The 18,558-nt window shown below is 28.9% G+C and overlaps 2 protein-coding genes across 3 annotated transcripts; one reads left to right on the forward strand and one right to left on the reverse strand.

The window, feature by feature from the left end:
- Positions 1-665: 665 nt before the first annotated feature.
- On the reverse strand, positions 666-10,604 carry LOC123299373 (battenin-like). 2 transcript variants are annotated; one of them, XM_044881753.1, is made up of 8 exons: positions 10,537-10,604; positions 4,269-4,564; positions 3,851-3,981; positions 3,620-3,778; positions 2,396-2,539; positions 2,126-2,324; positions 1,661-1,810; positions 666-981 (listed from the first exon to the last, which is right to left on the reverse strand). In XM_044881753.1, exons 2-8 carry the CDS (start codon positions 4,554-4,556, stop codon positions 700-702), a joined length of 1,353 nt encoding a protein of 450 aa, XP_044737688.1. In that variant the 5' UTR covers positions 4,557-4,564; positions 10,537-10,604; the 3' UTR covers positions 666-699. The 2 variants fall into 2 exon arrangements, with proteins under 2 accessions (XP_044737688.1, XP_044737687.1); XM_044881752.1 differs by lacking the exon at positions 10,537-10,604 and adding an exon at positions 7,238-7,358.
- A 3,191-nt stretch (positions 10,605-13,795) lies between these two features.
- On the forward strand, positions 13,796-18,000 carry LOC123299372 (tether containing UBX domain for GLUT4). The gene is made up of 7 exons (XM_044881750.1): positions 13,796-13,964; positions 14,032-14,426; positions 15,962-16,301; positions 16,408-16,440; positions 16,742-17,099; positions 17,459-17,642; positions 17,831-18,000. The coding sequence occupies exons 1-7, from the start codon at positions 13,878-13,880 to the stop codon at positions 17,988-17,990; spliced, it is 1,557 nt and encodes a 518-aa protein (XP_044737685.1). The 5' UTR covers positions 13,796-13,877; the 3' UTR covers positions 17,991-18,000.
- Positions 18,001-18,558: the final 558 nt, after the last annotated feature.

Below are 18,558 nucleotides of genomic sequence, written 5' to 3' on the forward strand. Positions count from 1 at the left end.
CCCTGAACTACCAAATTTTCAGATATTCATACCTTATAACTCTCTGTTATATTAAGTCTCATTCACCCCGGTATATTCGCACCGTGCATGAGTTTTATTAGAGGCGTTTCCATGATAACGATACACTACTGTAATTATAGAATTGTATGGATGCATATATAATTGTATGGATTGCATTTATGGCTTACATTGAAAATTTAATATTATTGTCTCACAAATTTAAAAAATAATTATGATAATTTACATTTGAAAAATAATATTTGTGCAATTTGATTTCTTATTTTCACAATTTTAAATGCATTAAGTTTAATTAATTAGTTAATTTTCAATAATTTTAATTTGACATTTTCTATAACATTAACATGTAAAGAATTTCAAATTAGTCATAACAGCCTCATTTATCGTCAAAATTTTTCACTGGAAGCGCTGGCATCGTTTTTATTGTCCCTACCATTATGTTCATATTGTCCCTATTGTGACTACGCACACAACGAATAGGCTGTATTATGAAATATAAGTAAAATCAAACTCAAATCACATCTTCGAGTAAAAAACTGTATATTCAGATTTCTAATTTTACAAACAATCGTTTCTATTTACATGATTTTAAAATTAATTTTTACAATAAAATTAATGTAATCTTCTTACATCCTTAAAAAATATATTAATAATAATAAAATAAATAGGTACTAGTCTAATTTAAAAACTCCATCGTGTTGGTTTTGGTAATTGACAAATTAAATTATGTATTGTTATTGATATAAATCCAGATGATGCAATACCACAACTATCTGATAAACTTGTCATAACTAATGCAAAATCTTGATTATTTGATGGTATATCACGTCGAACTTGACGAAATATATTTACATATGTTAAACCACCAACAAAACCTTCCCATATGGCGAATACAAATACTATTGGTAAGTATGGTAAAATATAGAATAGTACTTCATTTAGAAAAACTATTACATTTAAAAACTAAAAGAAAAAAAAATTTAAATTATTGTTAAAGATGCCAAGTCGAAAGTTTATACTAGGTATTTATTTTTTGTTCGAAACTCAATATCAATTCGGAAAGATTCACTTACTACTCTCCGATACTATGAGTCCCACTAATTCTCGATGAGAGAAAAGACGTAAAAAAAAAAGATTGAAAGTTTTCATTTTTGCTTAAAAGTAATCGATACATCTACCAATTCTAACCCGGATTTGAACGCAGTATTTCCACAAATACTGTGATTTGTCCACCGTCAAATCTAGCTGATGATATATACTATGGCTTACCGAGAGTAGGCCGGTCAGGGCAACCCCCCCCCAAGGAACTGGATTTACCATTGATTTAATATGCTAATAGCTAAGTATATTTTTATGCCAAAATACTGTTAAACTTATGAAATTTTTAGGCTAAAAAATTCGGATCGGCCCATCTCTAAACCAAAAATTCTTGTTTTGCCTCCTCTAGGCAAAAAGCAGGATACACACATGTACACTTATACAGAGTGTCATGTAACCAGATGAACATTGCTTAAGAGCGTATTCTTTGGACAATTTTAAGTCGAAGGTGCCTAGTATACTTTAATTATCCAAAAACCAATAGATAAGTAGTTATGGGCACTATTGAATTTAACCAATTATTTGAAATAAAAACTCATTTTACCTGAAAGAAAACCAGTATCCAAACTTTTTCAACTTTAATCCACTCTCTTGATGACTGAGCAATAAATTTTCCAATTTGATAAACCACTTGAATCCATCGATATTGAGCACTATGATCAATCCATGTGCTATCAAATTGAACTAATTCGATCTGTAACGAGTAACATTTTATTTCAACTGCGAGTCATTTAATTTCCGATTTACATTTCACTCAAGATCGCGTTTTGTAGGTCTGATTCACTCGAAAGATCGAATTTTAGGATTCCACATCATTTTTCGCATTTGCGAATCGCTCAAATTTGTTTTTTTATTGTTAAAATTTGTATACTCAACATTTTTATATCTATAATTTTTATGTCTCCGTCTTTCTGACCTTCTCCCCTCCTAGCCCACTGGCTTTTCTGGTCGTTTCTTATGGGTCTTGAATGTAATTGAAAAAAGTAAAGTATATTTTTTAAAAACTTACCAAACCTTGATTGATGAAATATTGAAAAAAGTAAATTAAAAATATAGGAATCATATATTGTAGTAATGTTGGCAACGATTTCAGTTTTTCTTTCCTTGTCGTTGGCGTAATAACTTTTTGTACTTCGCTAGGTTTAGACTGTTCATTGCTATTGTTGACTAAAACTGTTTTATCCACTTTCGATAGTAAACACCAAAAACTATAATATAAAGAAGATATTCTTAGATTATTTACTGCAAGAAATACATAAACTTATATATTTTTCCTTACGTGATAGCCATTACCACAGGTATACATATCGCAATTAAAACAGTTTGACGAGCTGATAATCCAAAAAATGTAAAGCTTGCTAATGCAAAAGATCCAATCAAACCGGCTGCTGCATTACCCGATGCCCATCCTCCTAATACTGACCTATACAAATAAGTTTTAAAACAATTCATAAATTTATAATAATTATTGAATATTAATTTGCCTGGAATATCGAAAATGATTTACGTCCGAATTTCATCCGTAGCGATTATTAATGTTTTTCTTTCGTTTTCCTACCTTTAAGAATATTTTGCTCATTCAATCAAATTATCAATAAAATCTAAAGAAAATAGACTGTTGGATAGAAAAGGTTCTTTGTAAAATGATTAAAACATACTTGAAATTTCGTGAACGACGTCCTTTTGGCGAGTCTATACTTGATGCGTTTTATCAAGGCCAACTTTTTAGCTTTAAAGTAGAGCTATGTTTTCGAGCCGAGCGAATAGTACTATTTAATTGATTCGAATTTATATTTTTGCTAAATATAAGTTATTTTAAATCAGAATTAAAAGATCGAACTACTTAAATTAAACTATGTGCTTTAAAAATTTAAGAACTTTGTTTTTTGAAATGTTGGCCTCGATAAAACTCATCAAGTATACCTACCCAGCTTCTCTCTAAGATTTTTTTCGAAAGCACGATAACGTCATATTTAAGCTATCGGTCTGAAAAAACGCAGAAAGGAATTTGACACTATAACCACTTGATAACATTAATAATTATTTAATAATTCAGTAAAAATGAACTATGTATGTATTGAAAGGCAAAAAATAGTTAAGTTAAGACGACATGTTCAAAGAGATTTTTTTCCTTTTCCAAATAGGAGACCTGAACTAATAGCCCTCAAGGCACTTTTGGTAGAAATGGGTGAATGTATCAACAATTTACAAAACAGTAAAGAAAAGGCGTCAGATAGTAAAGAAATGTACAGATTTACACATGAAATTTTTGTGGCTTAATTCATAAATATATTACTTAAATGTTAAATTTCAAAGTAAGTAGCCACTATAATAAACCAGACTTTAATGAATATGAACGAATTATTTAATGGCTTTATTTACGATCAATATATTTGTCTCGCCCAATCTTTCAAATAAGTTAAAGATTTAAAATTATAAAATGATTCAACTTGAACGGGTATAAAACATTTTCAATATACTCCAGTCATTAATTTATACAAACCCTGGAAAATAAGGACTATGTGATAAACAGGTTACTTCTCCTAAACCACCAGATAAAGATGTTATTGCAGTTCCTATAATAGCAACCCAAACAGACTTTGAAAATGCCACTAACAATAAACCTAAACTATAAGTGCTAACCACACAAACCATACGAATGCTAGAAAAGATTAAATTATAAAAGTCGATTGTTTATTTTCGCAAAGTATAAAAGAAAAAGTTTTAAACTTACTGTACAGATGCTGGAATAAATGGTGCTATTACTTTAACTAGTAAGCCTGGTAATGAATCCGCTAGTAAAATTGTTCCTGTTGATATTAAATTACAATCTCTAGTAAGCGTTGCATCATTTATGTCATCTGGCTGAAAAAATAAAGAATTAAAACAAATGTATTAATTTTTATCTTTAATACATTTATTTAAGATTTATCTTTTTTTAAGATTTCAGGAGCCTCTACTGAAACTTCTTAGATCCGTATTTGTGCAACCCTAGCTATGCTCAAACATTGCCGTGTTAAGATCAATTATTGAATGTTGTGAACATGGATTGAGTTGTTACACAACGTTTTGAAAAAAAATTAATTTTCAAATATTAGATTTGTCCCAAACAGACAGACAAAAAGTTAATGAAAAATATGTAATAAACTTACAGTAAAATCCCCGCTATCTTTTAAAATATCATGGGCTGCAGTTAATAACAATGTATAACCAAAATTATTACAACATGCTAATAACCAAAATGCTATATAATCTCGTAATTTAGCGGATTCAAATTCATTGTTTTTATTATTCGTACGTGTTGCGTCATCTTTTTCCGATTTATTATCATTTTCTTTCAAACATTCTATTTGATTTTTATGACCCAAATCAATTACAAACAATTCCAATTTTTGTTTATTAGGATCATTTTCCTGCATTATTCCAACTCCGTCAACCATTATTGTACCTAAAATTGTAATTTCTTTTTACATTTATACAACATACTTTACATTTATGTGTTAGCTATTGCCTATAAAAGTTTGGTTAGTGATCATTATTGTTATAATGAAAAATTGTCTTTATTGTTAAAAAACTAGAAAAATAATAAAGTAAAAAAAAAAGTTTAGAGGAGAAAAATTTAGTTCTTATCCCGCAACCACTCTCTGGACAAAAGCACCACTAGGCACTATGTAACTTTTGATCTAGAGAGTGAACAAAGCTTAATTCCAAATTCACTTGTTTGCTGGAGTATGAGAGGAAATATGACCTTAGTGATGGAGCTTTGCTGCTCACAAGTGTTTTAATTATTGTCTTATGCTCCTTTGCTCGCGCGTCTTATGATTGTTATATTAAAATTAATTAACATATACTTGACAATGTCATGGCTCATGGTGAATAATGATAATACGATATGTAATAACAAAGTTCATATAAATTGTTCATTAGATTGTTTGTTTTAATTAAAATTTATAAAAAATAAAAGTTTTACAAATTTTAAACTTACGGTTTCATAAATTCAATTCAATTCAATTAAACTAATGTTGTAACAAGCCAAAGATACTAACTAAATTTAGAAGCCAATTCAAACTTTTCTGATTAAATAATAGTTATTTACTATCCAAGTGGAATAAAAGCATTATTAACGTACGTATGCGTTTCCACAGAAGGCAAGTATTTGCCTTATCATACGTATGTATATCGTACAAACTTTTATCTACGGTAATTATTATAATTTAAAATTTGTCCATGAGAAAACTATAATATTAAAAAAAATTACTATAGTTATTTCTAATCTTGATGAAGAAGTACTCCGAGAGATATTTTACCAACAAAAATTTAACCAGAAAAAATGGACCTTCACCCATCTGTTTACCGAATGAAAGTTATTTTTTATGAAATACAAAATGTTAACAAATATTCCTGCAATGGGTTGCCTAAAAAAATGTGGTCAAGGCTACTTTTAGTGAAAATAAAAAGAGTAAAATTTTTTGAAATTTTTCACTGACTCGCATATTTAACAAATTTTGATCTACTCGAAAGATAAAGCCATAAAGAATGTGCAGCAGCTATGTTGCCTGCCTCTTTTCGTTCATTATTATCGCATTTATACAAATTGTGAATAGTAATTACGTTCATCTGTTAATTCATTGACTCGCATACCCAAATAAAGATAATTTTATTACAAATGCGTTGCTATATGATTGTCCACAAAATATCAGTCAAAAATAAAGTTTACAAGCTTTACAAGTTTTGATATTTTTATCAAAAGTTGTCTTGACCATATTTTTTTAGGCAACCTATTACAGGAATATTTGTAAATATTATACATTTCATAACAAATAACTTTCATTCAGTAAACAGATGGGTGAAGATCGACCTTAATTCGGATCTTGTACTATAATTCTAAAATAATGAACCGGTAAATACCTTCAAATTGAACCGAAGATTAAATAAATCTTTGAAACATAAATAAATAGTAAATACTCGCGCAAAACATCTTTTGGAAATTCGAATACAAATTGATATAATTTTAATCACTTATCACAAATTTAAACAACTTGTTGATAAACTAAATAAAATAGTTTTTTACGTTATTTATGTCTGAGAAGTTTCGATTTTTTTACCATTATCGTAACTGTTCAATTTTCCTTAAAAATTTTGGTTTATATAGGTAAAGTATACACTTTTTCAGACGTCAAATGTAGACTTGTAAATGGCATTAATAATAGGTGTCCCAATTTTAGTTTACATATTCAATTTAATTTAATTTTGTAGAATAAATTATTTCTTATCTCTTATTTATAACTTTATGTTGCAAAATTTTTCTGTTATGTTGAAAGTAAATTAAGCATTTTTTACGCAAAACTACTGCCCCAAATAATAATTTATTAGTAAGTAAGCTAGTTTGAAGAGTAGAGTAAAACCAATATCGAAACGCTAAAATGAACTTTTTATGAGGAAAATGGGCTAACTTCGAAATCCTTAGAAAAACAAACCTATTAAGACGGTTTACCAGAAGTTTACGAGTATGTTCTGATAATTGGGGTGTTCCTTATTGGTTACAGCTCCTATTCTTGCGGCAGTTCAAGGATCCAAAGAGTTCCAAACGAATGAAGTCAGCTTTATTTTTAGGAGTATATATATACGATCAATGTTGAAGTTGACTTACAAAATTAATAAATAGGCAACTTGAATTACGTATACGTTATACATGTATAATAGTTTTCGAGTATTTAACAAACACTTAACATTTACGTCAAACAAGTTGCCTAATTACTAATTTTTAAGTGAACTTTAACAATGATCGTTCCATTGAAGTAACAATTTATTATTTATTAACAAAAAGAAACATTTGCGCCACTAACTCATGCGTTACTAATGATATTTGACACCTGAGAAAAACATTTCATGACGTTTAGTAAAATGCAAGCGGTTTCTTTCATTTTCCTTTATTAGCCGATTTTTGTAACATCTTTTACTGTACTATAGTGACAGCATGTTTCCAAAAGCTTACATTTAGTGTTCTCAAGAGAGATAATAAGAAAGCAAGTGTTGACTCCCAATACAACCTTTTGTATTCTATAATCGAGTACAGAATTTTTCTTTTATGAATCAAAAAATATGTATACAATTCACTCACCTATTAAAGTTACACTCTTTTTCCAAAATTTGACAAATAAAAAAATTTCACAACATTGCTTTATGAACGAAATTAATACTAAATTTTTTTAATTTATTTATCAGATAATTAAATACTAAATTAGTATTGACTAAGTATTACTTATTGAAATTTTCATTTGTGATTTGATAGTTTTTTCTATTCTTCTTTTTTCTTTTTTTATTAACGAATGAAAATTTCACACGAAAAACCTTACTTATGATCATCTATTATAAAATAATTCATATTTACTTTAAATAAAGATAACAATTATAGTACATTTACTGAAAACGCGTACATTAATTACATTGTTTAATAACTTATTAAAAAGTTCTATAGGCATATTAATACAGGTTATATAGAAGCTAGTTACTCTTGTCCACAATGCACTAAATTGCAGGAGTTATTTTATTATTTAAATAGGATCAGTATCACATACTGAATGAAAATACACAAAATTCTTACAAAAATAGGCTAATTTTAAGGAAAACCGTTTTAGGCTATATCTCCATAGCCGCGCACTTTAGACCAAAAATGGTAATAACCTTTATTGTAGATAATTAAATTAACTAACTTTTTTGTAAAATAATTTTATTTTAAAATAATTTTAAATAAATATTAGAAGAGATATCGGTCAAATAATCAATAAGTAAATCGTCATAGTCGTATAAGTCATAAACTGTTAGTGATACAAAAAAAATTTTTACAAATTGGTAGTTAATTTAATTATCTACAATAAATGTTATTACCATTTTTTGCCTAAGCGCACAGTTATGGAAATATTGCCTGAAACGGTTTTCCTTAGAATGGACGCACTTTCCCCACCTATTTTTGTAAGGATTTTGAGCATTTACATTCAGTACATCATACTGAACCTATTTTTTTTTTAAATAACTCTTGTAATTTAATGTAGAAAAATATTCTCTGTAGTCTGAAGTATATATATTTCCATTATTTGATTTGATATACATTTCCATTATTTGAAGAAAAAAAATGCATCAACTATTGTTTATTGGTTCCGTACCATTTTTTAAAAGGCGAATCAGAGAAAAAGCGATACTGAATGTATAGGTTTTCGAGTCCAGACAAATTTCCAGAGGTGGATTATCAATTAGGCAGAGAAAGAACGTGCGTACATGTTCGAGTTTACAAAGGGGTGCGCGTAAATAGTAAATATGACAGCCTAATTAATGTAATTTCTGCAGGAAGGGAAAATTTTATTCAAAATGAACACCATATCTTGGAACTCTCAAAAGCCATAGCAGTTGAATATGCCAAAGATATTACTTCTTCATTTCCTGGTCGGGATACATTCAGAGTGACAGTATATTATCAAGTAACTATCAAGTAACTGCGAGATATCCTAAGTAGCCCGTAAGAAATTTTCGCAAAATACGTCTTAAAATGTGTACTTGGCCCCTTAGCTTGGACCGTTTACCCCCCGAAAAGATTTTAAAAATCACTATCATTCGTAAAGAAATACCTAAACGTTACCGGACTGCCAAAGATTTACAGAAAATTAATAATCAGAAAATATCAATTTATACCATTAAGTACATAAGATAATGACATAATTATTCAAAGAAATCACCCCAAAAAGGTTGTCATTCAAAAAGGTAAAGCACAGTGCAAACAATGATCTTTATCATGGTACGGAATGCTAAATACGCAATTTCTACTTGTATTTAGTTGTTTGCCGGTTGTTTTTCTTTAGTTTATCTAACAAATATTTAATGTTTGGATTATGGAATATTCTTTGTGATTAATTCTTTGTTTGTTGGGAAAAATTATGTTTCATTAAACTAACTACACGTGACGTCTTATAGTAATCTCCAACAGATGCCTTTAATTATAGGGAATTTACCTCTAAAAATAGAATATCTTCTATAAATATATAATTCAAATATTTGTCACGAAGAGCTGCTCATTATATTACCGAAAATGAAAAAGAAGTGCAATAATTATATGAGCCACACTAGCCTAATCCACCCTCATCTCTGGACGATCTCACTTATTCCCAGTGGTGGATTTACACTAGGGGCAGTCGGGGCTAGTGACCAGGGCGGCAAATTTTCTAGGGCGGCAAAATTTGGAAAGTGAGAAAATATTTTCAATACAATATATAATTAACTTCTTTTAAATAAACATTTTATTTTTCAAGAAATATAATTTATGCATTATGTATCAAATCAAAATTTTGTATATTATAATATAGGAAATTTAAGTGAAAACAATTAAAATAGTTATATTAATTTATTTCCATAAAGGTTTGCAAAAATAAAATTTGATATTTTTATTTTCTGGAATTGATAAATTTCAGAAATATAGTTTTTTTGAAGAATTAAAAATATTTTCAAATTATCTATGTCTTTTTGATAACAGAAACTTTAATTGATCAAAGAATTTTCCTAAAATTGGAGAATTATCCAATAACACTAATTAATTTAAATTTAAAAGAACAGTAATAAATAATATGTAATACATAATAAATTTTCTGCAATTAATTAGTTATCCTAATTTTTTTTAAATAAGATATCAAAACTATTAAAATAAAATTTCAGTCATAGGGCGGCATTTTCTTCAGTGCCCCAGGGCGGCAGAAATTTAAATCCGGCCCTGCTTATTCCTCCATACATAAAACTCGAAATATATGTTACTTTTTATCGTTGATAATGTTAACAACATATAAGGAGTGTCAACACAACATATGCCGCATACATCGAAAATATCGCACATAGTTTTGAAAAGTTTTAATCAAAATATGTTTCACAGCATTAGCCAGTTTGAAGTACTCGGCTCAAAGACAAGGTCAAAGAAGATACTGAGCTGAAAATATACATGGGTAACTGATTCGTCAGTGGAAATGCGTCTCATAAATGGGTGCCATCACAGGACTATATTATTAGTTCAAAATTTATGTAGGTAGGCAGATTCTCAATGGGAGGGGTTTGAACCCCCAAAACCCCTCCTTTGCGCACGGGCCTGATCATATGAAATCGAATCAGGATCTATTATTTTAAACGTAAATAGATTTGTATAACGTAAATTATTTTTATCTAATCAATTGTAAAGAAAAGTTTTAGAATACTTTAAGCCCTTCAATTAATAATTTTGACATAGAAACTTATAATGGACATAATAGGTATAATTAAATATTTAACTCGTATCTAAAATTATATCATTACAATAAATCTTTACCTAATGATGTAGTGAAAAGTCAATAGGTATATAAAAAAAATTCAAATATTTTTACAAAAACAAGAAATATAAAATTGGCTTACCCTCACAGATACGTTAAATTTCGAACAAATTGATCACTATAACAATCAGACTGTTGTGATTCGAGGATATACAACTAAAATAATATTTTAATTTTTTTTAATGAATTCGCTAGTTAATATTAATTGTTTAAATAAAACATATTTATAATAATTAAAACTTCATATTAGAGTAAATAAATTACTTCCAATATAATTTACCAATCAATATATTCGATGAAAATATAGGGGAAAATTATAAATAGCATTTGGCTTATATTAAAACGCTTTTCTATAGTAATCATAAATAACCATCTCGATCCGTGCGGAGTTCCGCAGTGCGGTATTCGTAGCTAAAAACAGGCTAGAAAAATAATATAGAAGTGAGTAATTTACTTTATTTTCATTTATAGGCAATTTTATTACAGTTACAATATACAAATTACAAAATTAAATTTTAATAATATTTCTCTTGCCTGTTTTTTCTTAAGCAGCTCATTTTAAGACCTATTTTTCTATTTTTCTTCATTAGCCAACTATTATTAGGTAAATCATGGATTTTGATAAAGGAATAAGGAAAATATTGCATGGGCAGGAAAAAACAGGCTATAGAGAAATAATATTTAAGATTTTAACCTTCCAAGTTTCTTTTCGCTAACATTACAGTCTATATCTGAGGCGTTATTCTTGAAAATTGCAACTCTCAAGGTTGCAAGATAATAGAGAAAAATGCATAGTCTTATAATAAATATTGATTTTTTATTAGGGGTATGAATTTTAAATGGAAATTAAAGACATACAAATAATATCAATCGCTTAAATATGATTTTGGTCCCAAGAGTATCTGGCTCGAATAAAGCCTAGTCTAGAAGTCATATTTTTTGTACATAAATAGTTGTTTTTTTAAAACTATTATAATTCGCCCCGTAAAAGCTCAACTTTCCCTTATTCAAATTTTTTGGCTCTTAATAATAATAGTGCATGCATATAGTGTGTACTAAGAATATTTTAACATATTGTTATATACAGGGTTGATCAATAAGACGTTACCACAAAAATAAGAGTTATTTTATCCAAAAAGTTGTTATAACTTAAATGGTAAAGATATATTACATGGTTGAGATAATAATAAATATTACTTTTATATTAATTTCTTATATGAAATTCACGTCTCATCCATTTAAGTGGTTACATCTTTTTGGTCAATATGTCTGCCATTGACGTAGTAACATCTTATTGAACAGCCCTGTAGTCTAATTATAAATAATTAATTTTATTCTTGTCATTCCCATCTTATTAGAATACTTGAAATATAAAATATAAACTATACGACTATTATGCTATTACATACTAATAAAAAATCCTAATTGCACAACCTTCAAAAATTGAGGTATTGCAGTAAAGAACACCCTTTTGCTGCTAGGCGCTCACAAGAGCACTTTTCCACGAAACGTAAAAGCCATTTAATAAGCCATGTTTCAGCACGTGTAATTTCAGCTAGACACGTGTAATTCAAGAATTTTTATGGAATTTCTGATATTTTTAAGTTATTTACGTTTGTAAATAACTTAAAAATATGATACACGTGCCTAGCTTAATTGATCTGATTATACCAGTAATGACGTCCATTTTTTATGAACCTGCGTTTGATTCGACTTTTATGGATTTTATCTTATTTACCTTGATAAGAAATGAAATGTATAACGAGCGATCTATGAAAGTATTTTATATTTAGATAAATTTTTTTTACAGATTATCGCATTTTCTTTGAAAGGGACTATACATATACACTGAAGCTAGATTTGCTCCATCTTTACTTCTAGAGAGCTCTAAAAGATAGGTTCTATTATTCTATGGCTCTAACTAGAACTCCCAAGAGGTCCATAAGTAAGTCTAGCCATAGTTATGATTATTGCATTGCCGTGACCAGGAAAAATATTGCCTTCATTACGTAAATTCAAAAATTTTGACCGGGACACCGGGTGTGTGTATCCAAAATTTCTAACATCTATAGCTCTGAAGGGAACATTTCTGGACACATGTTTCTTTTACCAGAATGCTTGTTTAGGTGTAACCTATCACCCACTAGATTACCGACCATTTATTTGGATACACCCAGATTAATTAAATGTGAATGAAATAAATTTTTTTATTAATTTAGCTCACGGTTTTGACCTAAGAGGGAAGGGCAAAATTGTAATTTTTCTCCATAGGAAGCAAATCAAAGTTTTTCGCTTAAAAATGTGTCAACAGTATTTTAACATAAACACAATGTCTCACATACTTAATCAACTAATTCTATGGTAAGTCCAGGTCCAAGGAGGGCAGCTGCATTTATATATCCCCCGCTCGGATGGAGTAATGCCTTCATCATGATTTTATATGCTTAGATTTGATCACTAGCTAACGGAGGCTTCGAAGGAATAGGTAGCACTAGCTGAAATATCAAACGTAGTCCACTTTCCCGAAAATTCATCAACATTTATGTAAAAAAAAAAAAAAATAAAATAAAATAAAAATGTAATTTATACATTATAGTTAGTATAGATAGCGATTTACAAGAACGTATTACATATTGCCTATACTGTTTAAAAAATTACAAAGCCTAGAAGATTTTCTTGAAGGAAAAGTAGGGAAAGTACATCAAATAAACAACATTAGTTTATTATAAAACATTTCAAATAATATTCAAAAGGAATTAATAATCCAAAAATGAAATTCCGATTGATTTTCAAGGTATTTCTTGGAGTTTTTTACAAGAGATAACTTTGACTAACTTTTTAAAGTTTTTTCATGCGATTATAAAAAACATTTTCAAGTGCTTAAAACCAGCCAGAAAATTAATTGATTTATTTGATTTCGGCAAAAAAACTTCCTGTCTAGAGCTGCAGTAATGCAAGTTTGGCATCACAAAAAAATGACTGAAGATATCGGGATGCGGCTTTTTTTTTATTTCTTTGTAATAGTGAAGTAATCAAATAAGATCAATTTAATCATAGGACACAAATCAAATAACAAATATTGAATCCTGTTTTACTCCAAAAAAAAGATTATAAAAAATGAAGAATATTAAAAATAGCTAAATTATGTCATAGCAATTTGTTATTTAACAATTTTGATTTGTAATAGATTTGTTAAATCGATTTTACAGGATAATAATTTTAAATATATACAAAATTCAATTAAAAAAGATCCTTAAAAATATAAATAAAATAATTCAAAATTAGTGCGTTAATTACAGTAAGTTGAAAATCATGACGATTACAGTGCACAAAATATGTAATCAAACTTGTCCATATGAGTTTATTGTAAATGTCAAAGCACTCATGTCAAGAAGTAAATAAGTTCAAAATTTTATATTGTAAATGGCTTCAAATAAAACTATTGTGGTGTTGGCTCCAAATGGTAGACGACAAAATGTTAAAGTTACCCCTCATACAACGATTTTACAAGTATAAACATTCTTTTATGTAAATTTACAAAAAAAATTTATAAATTGATACATATTTTTTTGTTTAGATTTTGGAAGAAGTATGCAAGAAACAAGGTTTAAATTCATCAGATTACGATATAAAACACCACAACCAAGTTTTAGATACAACGGTACTCATGCAATTTAGTGGATTGCCAAATAATGCCCAATTAGAACTATCAACAGCTACTAAAACCCGTGTAGAGAGTGAAGTCATATTAGGTTTACAATTGGAAAGTGGTACAAGATTAATGGGGAAATTTCAACCAAAAGATTCTTTATGGGAAATAATAAGTACTTTATGTCCAAATGAATTAGAATCTGAAAATTTAGTCATTATTTATATGCGACAAGAAATCTATGGAAAAGAAAATTTGTATAATGCTACACTACGAAGTTTGGGTGTAACAGGTGGCCGAGTAATGTGTCGACTCATTCACAGGTTTGTATAAGCAACTTTACGGGGTGCAAACTTTACTTATAGTATATTAGAGACGCTTTAAAAAGTCCTATCCTTGTCATGTAAAATACTTTTTGCACAATATATTTTTACATTTTTGAGTTAGCGTATTGTGGTACAGGCAAACATGATGTGTTTCGCACAGGGCAAGATTAACCCTCAACGGGACCCTAGGCAACCATCAATTTGGGGGCCCTTTTTTCACGTCCGTTCCCTTCTTTTTTCGATTAAAAAATACAAACTTATATCTTTCATAAAAATTTTATTGTCACAATGTAATAATATCAATAAAATTATTATCTACATTTTAAACATGTCGTTTTCTACATTTGTTTTCGGCAAATTCATCAATTATATCATCAATATCGATTTTGTTCAATAAATCTGAATCAATGCAAAGTATACCTAACATCTCGAGTCGCTCTTGTCACGTTGTAGCTCTTTCAGCAGCTTTGATTCTTTTTAATTGCGAGAAGGATCGTTCGGCAGAACAATTTGGAATCATTAATGTTAAAAAAATAAGAAGGGCTATTTCTGTGTTAGGAAATACATCGGCTAATTGATCTTCCATTAGAATCTTATACAAATGACTATGGACTATCTGGAGTTCACGTAACTTTGGAATTGTTTCATTTCAATGAAAAATTCATCATTCTAGTTGAAATTTTCGCTTAAAGGCTTCTACACCCTCTGTTCCAAAAATAACCGAAATTTTTCAAAATAAAAACAACGAGTGTACATTTTGAGATAATTCTTTTTTATTATTCAATATACTCTCCTTTCAGTTCGATACACTTCTTTACACGCTCATACAATTTGTCAAATGAGTCGGAAATGTCCTTTTTATGAACCTTGTCTAGTTCGTCGGTCGTCGCCTTTTGAATCCGGTCAATTGAGTTTTATTTATTTGAGTAAAATTTATTTTCAGTTCGGATTATATTTTTCTTTCACTCTCTAGAACTTTATTTTTGTAAGAAAATTTTAGAAGTCTTTTTCATTTTTCGGGAGCCCCCTATAAACGGGGGCCCTAGGCAACTGCCTATTCTGCCTACTTTTTAATCCGGCCCTGGTATCGCATAAAACACTGGTCCAAAATTGTGAATGATCATTTTAAGCTGTATCGAATAACAATTTCACCACATTATTTGTATATTTTTGAAATTATTTTACAAAGAGCCTTAATTTCATTGATTACAGACAATTTTAATTTTATGCTATTTTATAAAAATCAATTCCATCGTTAATTAAGGCTCTTGTGTTAGAAAAAATCTAATCAGTTTCTAAATTAATGATTTTTTTCAAGGCAGTTCTTTAAAAAGTCATAAATCATAGATAATCCAGTAAACGATGATACCTCTATCGATTCCCGTTGTCTTTTTCTTATATACTTACCGTCATATTTTCAACTCAATCGGGGTTATAGCAAAAAATTTAGAGGTTTAACCCTCGTTTACTGGAGTAAAAATACTATATTTTTGTGAGGTACAAAATTCTGAGTTTTTATAATATTTATACAGAAATCCTGAAGAATTAAAAATACAAGCTAATGTCTCAGCTCCAATACAACCAAAGCCAGTCGAGGAAAAACCATACAAACGAACTTTTAAGTCTGATGACAGTGGATCAAATACTCCTACAAGTTCTATTCAGACGCCATCACAAAGTTCTCAGACTGTAAGTGCTGCCAATATTGCAGCAATTAAAAGTGAAACTCCAACGAAACCTTCGCCAAATAAAGTTGTTAAAATTAATGCTCCGCCTGAAAAGTCTACAAAAACTGAATCTGGTGAAAGTCTCAATATTGGTCATTCGCATGTTCCTGTACGAACTACTTCATCCAATGAAGAAGTCGTGTTTGTAAGTACCATATAAAAATAATTTTTGTTGTTGTTTTCGTTTACTTGTGGAAAATTAAAAATTTTGGAAAAATATACTTTTAATTAATTAAATTTGTTTTCGGCAGCGGGAACCTGGCGAGGAAATTAAATTTCATAAGGTAAATATTTTCAAGCAAAATCTCCCCAGTTTAAATTATTGGAGGATATGGATTAATAATTATTCAAATATTACGAAAACTATAGTGTTTACAAATATAAACAAACTTACAATAACATACGCTTCCATTAGTTTAGCTTCCAAGGTTTAACATTGTAAGAAACACTTGTTTTATTAATTATCGGTGTTTATCTATCAGAGTTGGCATATAATAATTGAATAACATTAATCTACATATAGTTTTATTATAATCTTATTTAACTTCCTTATAAATGTAAATTTATCTCCTTTTTTTTCGAAAGTTGGGTGAACGAAACGCCTTAGCATTTACATTAGAAATGGCTAAATCATTACCACATGAAGATTTACCTGATGAATTTTTTGATTTGACTATAAATGATGCCAAAACCTTATTACAAGATTTGAAGCGTCGGCGTGCTGAAATGGAAGAACAACCATTAATAACATCTGCCACACGAGACTTAGATAAACAAAAACGTATACTACGCAATTTAAATCAATATAAACGATCTGTGTTACGCATTCAATTCCCCGATCGTACCGTATTACAAGGAACATTTAAGCCAATTGAAACAATTGAAGATGTTATAGGATTTGTAAGAGAATATTTAAATGATCCTACAGTAAATTTTCATTTATGTAAGTATTTAAAAATATTTAACTAGAAAAAAAAAAACATCGGTAAATTTGTCAGTAAGTCGGGAGATAGTGAAATTAATATAAGTATAATCTTCTATACATCTAAAATGCTTTGTCCTGAATGACTGACTGACGGATCAACGCACAGTCTAAACCACTGATCGTAGAGATCTGAAACTTGGGAAGTATGTTCTTTGTAAGACGTAGGCATCCGATAAGAAAGGATTTTACAACAAAAGCTATCAGGTTAAATATTTAAAAAAGTAACATTCACAATCCGCGCACAAATGGACATATTCTTTTATAAGGCATTGTCTTTAATAACATGTAGGAATAATTATAAAATATTCATTTTATAGATACTACACCACCCAAAACAATTTTGAGTCCAAGCGCTCGTTTAATTGAAGTTGATTGTGTACCGTGTGCTGTTTTACACTTTGGTATCGAACAACCTGTAGAATGGACTCAGTATTTAAGAAACGATTTGTTAACGAAATTTTCATCGTACAGTGGAGCAAGTTTAATAGCATCCAGGTCTAGGTATGGTATTTAAAAATTTACATTGGTTTAAAAATGGAATAGCAACGGGTTGGTTAGTTTAGTTATTATTCATAGTGATAAAATTGTGTCTCTATAAATACGGAATCGGGGTTTTTTTTATTAAGAATTTAATTTGACCTAATATTATAAATTAAAATAATATTATTAAGTTAATCATTATTTTCTAGGGGTATTCAAAATACCGCAGATGATACAAATAGTGATGCAATGGATGAAGATGATATTGTAACATATCCCGAACCGCATACTACTAGGAATCCACAACCTACCATCACACGTCCTACTAGTAATACTGAAAAGGTTCCCAAATGGTTTAAGCCATTATAAATAATATTGATTTTGTACATTAAGTTTATTTTAAATAAACAAAATTATATTATAAATAGTGGTAATTATTTTTTGGGCTTGCTGGTTAACAGCCTTATATTTTTTCTATTATTAAAAACCAAGGAAAAAAAATTTGGTACCTAGGTGGTTACAAAATATCTCCAAAAACTACAGTATTTATCACAAAACATTGTTTAATTGTTCATAATAACGTAGGACTCCTGAATTCAAGATCACTTTTGGGAAATAAAATCAACTGTTAATTATGGGGGAAAAAATTTATTATAAAAATTTAATTTAAAGAACTAGAATATAAAAAAAAAACGAAACAATAATTGGTACATATTTTGAGAATAAAAATTAAACCATACGATTATTGTACGAATCATTTGAATAAATTAGCGAGGATTTTTTTATTTTGGCAGTATTCAAGTACTTTATTTTCGGTTGATTTTCTACCAAAATATACAATTTCAGCAAATGTGTTAAATTATGATGCGCGTAATTTTAGAATTGACTGCGTTCGGAATACACTCATAGTGATGTGTCACTTCTCAGTTAGAATAAT

The sequence above is a fragment of the Chrysoperla carnea genome, chromosome 4 (genome assembly GCF_905475395.1).
Source record: "Chrysoperla carnea chromosome 4, inChrCarn1.1, whole genome shotgun sequence".
Classification (NCBI taxonomy): domain Eukaryota; kingdom Metazoa; phylum Arthropoda; class Insecta; order Neuroptera; family Chrysopidae; genus Chrysoperla; species Chrysoperla carnea.